This window comes from Taurulus bubalis (assembly GCF_910589615.1).
Source record: "Taurulus bubalis genome assembly, chromosome: 21".
In the NCBI taxonomy this organism is placed as follows: Eukaryota; Metazoa; Chordata; class Actinopteri; order Perciformes; family Cottidae; genus Taurulus; species Taurulus bubalis.
Genome location: NC_136609.1, coordinates 6386468 through 6395153, shown reverse-complemented (window position 1 = coordinate 6395153; position 8686 = coordinate 6386468). Strand labels below are relative to the sequence as shown.

General features: G+C 46.6%; 1 protein-coding gene across 1 annotated transcript; it reads right to left on the bottom strand.

Moving 5' to 3' along the window:
* Positions 1-483: 483 nt before the first annotated feature.
* Positions 484-1464, bottom strand: LOC306752866 (beta-1,3-galactosyltransferase 1-like; the record flags this gene model as incomplete). The annotated part of the gene is made up of 1 exon (XM_079236690.1): positions 484-1464. The coding sequence occupies one exon, from the start codon at positions 1462-1464 to the stop codon at positions 484-486; it is 981 nt and encodes a 326-aa protein (XP_079092816.1).
* Positions 1465-8686: the final 7222 nt, after the last annotated feature.

Here is an 8686-nt window from a genome sequence, read left to right as displayed (position 1 = left end):
CTTTCCCAGAGCAACTATTTAAAACGAGTCGTCTCACTGTGAAACTCACCGACCGCGTCCTCCCGGTGACGACGGCTTCTGCTGCGGTGCCAGACTCAATAATCCGACCTTTGCACCTCGTTCGGAAAGCACGGCGGCTGAAAGTAACACAAGGGACATTCATGATTAGAGCTCGGGATCGACCCAAGAGGCGAAACGTGTGTTTGTGTAATCTGCAGTTTGTGTCTCAAGCACAAGCCTCTGAGCTTCCTGTCGGAGGTTTTCCTGTAAAAAGTGCTGCCAATTACAACCAACCACCTGAACATTTTGCACTTTTTTTTCTTTTTTAGGGGAAAAGGTGTTTCTAACTTTGTGACATAGAATACAAGGGAGTCTGCTTTGGCCTCGCACTATAGCGATTCCTTGCAAAGCAATCGGCCCACGGATGCTTCGTTCTGCTCCTTCCGCTCAGCGCTGCACAGCACGTGGTGCTAAACGTCCCCGCTAACATTTCAGGTGCTTCTTGCTGGTCATGTCGTTCCAGATGCGGTGCATCTCCTCCGGGGAGATCTGGTGGACGGTGACCACCCGGCGGTAGCGGCAGAGGCTGTAGGCCATCTTCCAGTGGTTGAAGCCGCTGTTCTGGAACGGGTGGATGCCCAGCTTGCGGAGGCACACGCCGACGTACACGTCCTCCAGGTGCAGCAGCCGGGTGTGCAAAGAGGTCTGGTAGATGAGCTCGGCCACGTCGGCCGAGAAGACGTAGCCGGTGCCGGAGCAGAAGGGCGGGTACTTGCTATCGGGGTACAGATCCCTCGGCATGTACCACTTGCTGCGCATGTCTCTGATCGGCCCGCCGTTGATGACGTAGCCGGTGAAGTACCTCCTCCTGGGCTTGGTGGTGGGCTTCAGGAGGTTGAAAATGAGGTTCTCCATGTTGACGAAGATGTCACTGTCCGTCTTGAGGACGTACTGGGCCTTGGAGCAAAACGTGGCCACCCAGCGCAAGCCCATCAGCGTCTTGAGCGTCAGGTTGTGGTACGAGTCGATGAAGTCCTCCACCACCACGTCGTGAAAGATCTGACTCTCCTGCTCCACCATCTGGTTGAGGACGACGTCGGTGCTGCGGCCCAGCAGGAAGAGCGTGATCACGCGCACGTCCGGGAACGTGCTCTCGTCGCCCCATGTCTCCCGGATGGCCTGGCGGGCGTCAAATTCCTTGTGGGTGGTGCTGATCAGGATGACGAGGAAGGGGGGCTCCGCCTCGCACTTCTTGGCCTCGTTTATGAGGTAGTCGAAGTCGTGCGGGTTGAGCGAGCGTGTGCGGATGTTGCTGAAGGTGCCGTTCTTGCCCGCCTTGGGCGGTTTGCGTATGGGGATGGTCAGCTGGTAGGAGCTGGAGGGCCGGGACACACTCAGGTACCACAGAGCGCTGGCCCAGCAAACCACGGTCAGCAAGTATAAGCAGGAGACCTTAGAAGGCATCGCTGTTCACTCGGCTGGCGTTAGCGGCGGCAGCGTTGGAAACGTCGAGGCCACGCCTCCATGGGTTGTCTCGGACCTGGCGGCGCAGCTGGAGGCTGCCTCCGCGACCCAGCGCACATTAACCTCAAGATAATGGGCTCCTCTGACGTCTAGCGCCGGTGCGACTGGAAGGGAGCGCTGCGGAGACGTCTTCTCGCGGCCGCAGCCTCACCGTGTCCCATCGCAGCTCGCCGGGATGCTTCTAGCTCTCTGTGGCAGCGTCTGAAAGAAGAAAAAGATGAGACAACAGACGTAAATCATAAATGCAGAATGAAACTGCAGCGGCTTGACAAGCGTGTTGACTAAAGGTGCATCTCATTTCCATGAAGAGGCATTTATAGCGGCGTGTGACACATCTAACGAAATGTTTTACTCTGTATTCATTACCGCCCGTTACATCGGTGTTATAACTGGCCAGGCGGGCGCCACGGCCAGTTGCCCTATCATTCTATCAGCGTCACCGATAACGGCTCTGTGGTCGGAGGAAAGTGCATATCCCAAGAAACTGTGTCGCTGATGGGGCCATGCCTTCGGCTCCGACCACTTTGTTTGCAAACGCTGTTTATCTCCCTCTTACCCCCCAGGACCAGACACAGGCCGGCGAATCAGAGCCACTCAGGCAGTCTGAGGAGAGGAAGAGAAGGAGGAGGAGGAGGAGGAGAAGGGGTGAGACAGAGAGGGATCGAGTTTGATGAGGTGAAAGCGAATGGTTCTCATGTGAAAAGATTAACATCCACTTCCTCCCGCCGTCTCCCCTGCCGCCCCGCCCCTTTCCATACCTCAATGTCGAGCTGAACTCGCTGTCTGTTATTCTTCTTTTACACATTTTGTAACTCTGTAATGAGCGGCTCCTCTGTCAGATGGACCAACCTCCAGCACAGCCGCTCTAATAGGCCACACTTGACGGCCCATGAGCGGATGAATTCCAGCTCTTAACACATACTTTATTATGCCGTTATGCGCGCTTCCTGTATTCATATGTTATCTAACGGTGGCGCCGGATGATCGATTCAGAGAATGTTTGGTGTCGAACTAATCCTTCTTTACAAACAGACTTTTATGTGCTTCAGACATAATCTCTTTTCTTTTTTTATTCTGGAGATTTTTTTTACCCCGCATGAGTGACGAACAAAAAAAAAAAAGTGGGATAGATCCTATTAAAGATACTGAAATGCGGCAAGATGCTGCTTGTTCTCTGTTTTAAGATGGAAGGGCAGAGATAAAGCCGGCTCATTCTTGTTATCAGACTCTGGGTTCTCTGCCGGTTCTTTTCATCACGGCTTTTCTCTTGTTCCCGCCTCCTTCCTCCCCCGTCTCTCCTATCTCTTCCCTCCTTCTCTTTCTCAAGCAGAGTCATCAATCTCATGGTCCGGTAGAATCCACCTCATCACGGCTGCTTTCCCTCACCTACGTTCTCTCCATCACTCCCTGCTTCTCCACTTCGGCGGGTGCTTGATCCGTTTTGATCAGTCTCACTACCTCCTCCTCCTCGCCATCTTCGTCTCACTCTCTATCCTTTTGGTTTCTTTTCATTTTGTATTGTTTTTGTTTGTGGGACTCCTTGTTTCAAGTTTCCCACACTCCCTCCCTCTACTTTTCTCCGTGTCGTTTCCTTTCCCCTCCTCACAGCTTGCCTCTAACTTATTGACGGCTCCTATCGCAATCAGTCTCCCCACAGCTTTCAGTCTGCGTTCCTTCTCCTCCCTCACTCTCTCCGACAGGATCACTAAATCACCGTTCCCTTTCCTTGACCTCGCTCGCCCCGTATTGCAGACCGGCGTGTTCTCGCCCCGAAGGTGTGGAGGTGTGAGGGCCCTGTGGGTTTCACAATCCGACAACACTGCGTGAGGTGCACTGTCATTTAGCGATGCACCTCACGAGATCCTGAGACCAACTGTCCCCTCAGAGCAAACTGATGAATGCATCATCTCCTGAATATGTGAGGAAGAGTTTCAGGGAGATCACCTCTCTGGGAGCTCCGTCTGTCTGTGTGTCCTTCACGCTAACGCTGCCTTGCTTTATTTGTCATCCTTCCTCTCACAGTAAACTGGAGTGTTTACTCACTGCCAATGCAGGAACCGTTCCTACCGTACAACAGAAGTCCTGCACTCAAATACTAACAACTTCATACTTCAAATGAATGCCGAATGAGAGGCATCTTCAGCGCGATGCACTAAAAGCTTTCGAGTCTAATAATAACACATCATATTTTAATTGTTATAATCACCAGGCATATGTAGTACTGGAACGTGTTCTGCTGAGGTGCAAGTACACAGTAAACAGCTGAATTGCACATGTTTTAAGTGCTTTGGCTTCAGGTTATTTTGGGGTGTATGAGCTTTAGATTAACATCATAGCAAACCTTTAGCTATTTGGGGCCCTTATTAGAATGAACGTGTGTTAGGGAGAGCACCTCGCTTTAAACGTGATGTTACACACGCTCACTTACTCGTGTCTGAAGGAGGCTGTCAGCGACAACACGCGTTACCATGGCTACCCGACGATCTTCGATCTTCACAAGCATATGCTGCTCCTGAAGGTCGCTGATGAGCGAGCGTAGGAGCCACAAATCACAAGTTGGCTCTCATAAAATCCTGTGCTAGGTGATGGACATCTGAGATCCGCTGCTGTCACCGCTTGATATTGTGTGTGAGTGTGAGTGTGTGTGTCTGTGTGTCTGTGTGTGTGAGTGTGTGTGTGTGTCTGAGTGTATGTGTGTGCGTGTGTGTGTGTGTGTGCGTGTGTTAGAGATGTCCTTTGACTGAGTTACGGCTCTGAGAGGAATTGCTGTGACATCTGTGGAAAATTGTGTGAAATGGTGACAGGAATAAAAGAATTCGACAGAAATTATGCATTTGTTTAAACCCCTGTTTGCTTGTGACTTTGATGTAATACCACATAGCCAGGAATATGAATTTAGGTGAGATTTAATATGTGTGTAAAAATCCTTAGACTTTCTATTTTTTTCACTCCCTTTTCTTTTCTATCAATAAACTTCACATATATGGGCGGTTACGCATAAAGTAAATGACTCAATGACATGATATCAATAAGGTAAACCATGGATAGCATTTGGGGTGTTTCCACGATACGATATTATCACGATACTGCGATATTATCACGATAATGCGATATATTCAGTATCGCGATATTGAATATATCGCGATACTGAATATATAGATACTGTATCGCGATATATTGCGATGTATTACCTTTTTTCAACCACAAATTGACAAACTTTGTCAACATATTGGATCATCATATGTTTTCAGTCTGTTCACCTCACTTCAATAATTCTTTCTTCCAGCGCTACTAGGGTAAAGTAGCCAGTTTGATTCATGCTTTTTTGTATGTCTTCGACCAGCGCTGTGTCGTGAATGTTGTCCCGTGTTTCGTGCAGCAACTGTGCGAGCAGCGGCGCTACGAGTGACAGGAAGTCCAGACGTTTGATTTAAACACGGACGGCGCATTTTTTATTTCTTTCTCCGTTGTCTCCATTTAGTTTTGACCAACTTTCTACCGATCACGCTGACCCGGGACCTCTGCTGACCTCACCAACAACACAGCACCAACACACCAACAACACAGCACCATCTAGTGCAGTGGTTCTCAACTGGTCTGGCTCCGGGACCCACCATCCCCCCTGAATGACAAGCCGAAATCCAAATCGAGGAACATACTCAACTTCTCAAATGTATTTAATGAAAAGATGGTGCAGTTTTAACCTAAGATAGTAGAGAATATGTATCCTAACACAAAAAAACAGTTTAATGATAAACCAAAACGAGCAGCTAGTGGGAACTATTCCCTTTTACACTCAATTAGCTGCATTTTAATTAAAAACCCCAAAGTGCATCTTCAGGACACAAGGTTTTACAACATAACAATTCAGAATCTTCAGCCATTTTTAAACAGACTCAACAGCTTTTATGCACAAACAAGAAGTAGTTTCAAAAAGACTCAAATTATCAAACTTTAACTAAGAATACACACTCACTGAATCTATGCCAAACACATTACTATGGAAAAGGTCTTGAGGAGCAGCTTTTCCACAAATTCAAAATAAATTAAACAAAAAGTGCAATTCAAAAGGATTAATAATTTTTTTTACTTTTCTTGTGATGTTTTTTCCAGCGCCATCAGTTGTGAATGTTGTATTTAGTAGGCTGTTTAATTAAATTATCTTAAAAACCCAGAGTCTCCCTCAAATCAGGATGGTTTGACCCAACCTGGCACACGCTGCTGAAAACATGGAGGGCCAAGTGCAAAACAAGTTGAAACCAGAGCCGGCAAAAAACGACACTCCGCAGCATACAAAAGTCCCTTCAAAATAAAACCACAGGATGAAAAAAAAAAAAGTAGACGTTTTTTTTTTTTCAGGCAAAAGCCTGCGACCCACTGAAAACGGGTCCGCGACCCACTGTGACATCACTGATCTAGTGGACTGAAAAAGCAAATTTTTTTTTTTTATAGGAACAAAACTTTTATAATTTATATAATAACCGTGTATCGATACAATATCGCCAAGCAAAATATCGCGATACTATGCTGTATCGATTACACCCCCCACCCCTAGATAGAATGTGTGCTGTGGAATATCTTATATTAAAAAACATGTTTTAAAGCACAGTGTAAATAAAGATAACCCTAAACATCTGTGTGACGTTCAAGGAAATGCAGCGCTTTGCTTTCGGTGGACTTTTTCGGCGCACACAGCACAATCATCAAGCGGCTGCCAGCTGTGTTTCCCCAAGTAGCTCTTATAATGAGGACGTCCCCAATCAGTGCAATTCTCACTGTGTCTTGTCATCAATTATTTTGCTGATATACAGACAGACAGTCACATCTCTATCGTCACGCTCGCCTCGGTTTGAAGTAAATGTACGCGCTTTGGCGAATCGCAGCTTGTTAATCAGAACTGTTTTATGATTCAGAAATGAATAATAAAAGAAGTAGCCGGCTGGAGTTCCACGAGTCGTTGGCCGGCAGCTGTCGCTTATGGAAAGCTCTGCTGCTCATACAATTTTTATGATTATGCCGGGTGTGCCAGCTTGACATTTAGAGGGTGAGGCTACGTCTCTGATACAGAACAGCATTTAAGTACTACTGCTAGTCCTACTACTGTAGATCATTACCACGACAGCCCTGCTGATAAAAGGGCAGTCAAATATGCCAAAAAAATCAGATATTACGGCACAATAATTTTTTGTTATTATTAACACCTACGCACATGGCTGACTGCTAATGATCTGCCAATTTTGAAATGGTTGTCATGCCAGCGCATTGGGTGGGGGAGAAATGCAGTCAGCCTTCCGTCAAGCTAAAGTGTTTTGAATGTAAAGGAAGTGGATTTCGAGGCCTCACACTGAGCTCTGCTGCAGTCGCCGCTCCATCACGCCGCTCCCCTCTGAGCGGAGGAGAGAGACTGGGCCGGGGACGCCTCAGTGCCGTGAGCAAGCTTCCTGAGAGGCGGCCAGGGAGCGAGGACGTGTCCTGACTCCGCCCCTCGGTGCTGCCTTACGTTGATTGACAGAAAATCCATCTGACATGCATTTCATTCAGCATTCATGCGGGTTTTCTCTGCTGTGTCGCACTGAACACTGAATATCTTTGGGGGTTTGAAGATGTCCTCCTTGGGCTTTGTGATGTAAAAATGTGTGGAGCCTTTCTTCATAATTTCTGACGTTATGAATCCGTTAAAAAGGTACTCCGGCAACTTAGCATCACACTTGCCTATGTGCAATGTCTAAGGTGTCACTCATGGTGACAAACCCACAGGGAATTATCTCTCATGCAGCCTCTTTTAGCTGCTTCCATTGAAAACGGTCTGATAAACCCGACTGGTGACAATATATCAGGTGATGTGTTTTCGGCTTCTTTTTGTTGTAAGAATTGTCGTAAAAATCTGTTAATGTAGCTTTGAAAGTGAGAAATTATGGGTAAATATGGGTAAATAGTAGTAGTTGGGTAAACCAAGCCATTAATCTAACCAAATAGTGAGAAAGAATGCATAGAAAGCCCCATTCTTGAACTGCTGTATCCCTGTACCTGCACCATGACGGATGATCACCTGCTAACCAGCGCAGGTAGACTCTAGAATGAGGCTCTTGAGTCCTAACCAGGCTCACAACAAGTTTCCAATGAACAACCTTTAGAGAATTTGCAACAGGCGAGTTATGTAACGACAAAAAGTTCAACAGCATTTTACATCGTCATGATAAAGACAGCTAATCAGAATCTAGCTGTTTGTACGCCTCCGCCTACTGGTCAGTTTAAGTTTACATCATTTTCTTCTAGTGGATATTTGTGTGGAATTGTCTTGAGACGTGTTTCTAGCCAAGGTCATCCTTGAGTCCAAGTGGATGTTTGTGTCAAATTTTAAGAAATGGGTTGAAGGCGTTTCTGAAATATAGCGTTCACGAGAATGGACGGGCTGGACGTGAGGTCACAGTGACCTTGACCTTTGACCACCAAAATCATATTAAAGATTCTCTCCAGGCGTTCCTGAGATATCGGGAGAATGGGATGTACTACGTACAAACAGACGGACAGACAACCCAAAAATATAACGCGTTAGATATAATAAGTTAGATCCTTCAATTCCCACAATGCAACTAGAGGGTGTCTCGCAGCCCGGCTCTCAAAGTCCACGGCTCCAGTTGCGACGCACGCAATCTGTTGATTTTTAGTCTCCCACACCACCCTGATGACATCACTATGACATCAAAAGGGTCACTCATAAACCTTATTTAAGAAGTGGACGTAGTCATCCTGACGTCACCCATTGGTTTGTGGACTGACGTTATGAAGCCTCAAGTTTAGCCATCTTTTTGCAAAAATTCACCACAGTAATGCTGCTGTTTTTGTTTTCTTTGTCATGTGTTCTTTGTGTTACAAATGAGCTAAATCTGAATTGCGTTGTGCATCCCTGTGTTGCATAATGACAATAAGTGATCCTTGAACCGTGGAATGGCAAGTAAACCGATCTTTAATGTGTGTAATTGCTGGCGTGCCTCATTCATTAAATACAGATAACTAGCAGAAATAAGGACTCGCTGCAGCCTTCATACTGTCCACTATTCATTCATTATATCATGATTTGAACGACTGCTCCAAGAGCTGGAGGTTGTAGCAGCACCTTATTATATCATACATGAAAGAAGTCACTGACAGATGTTACTAT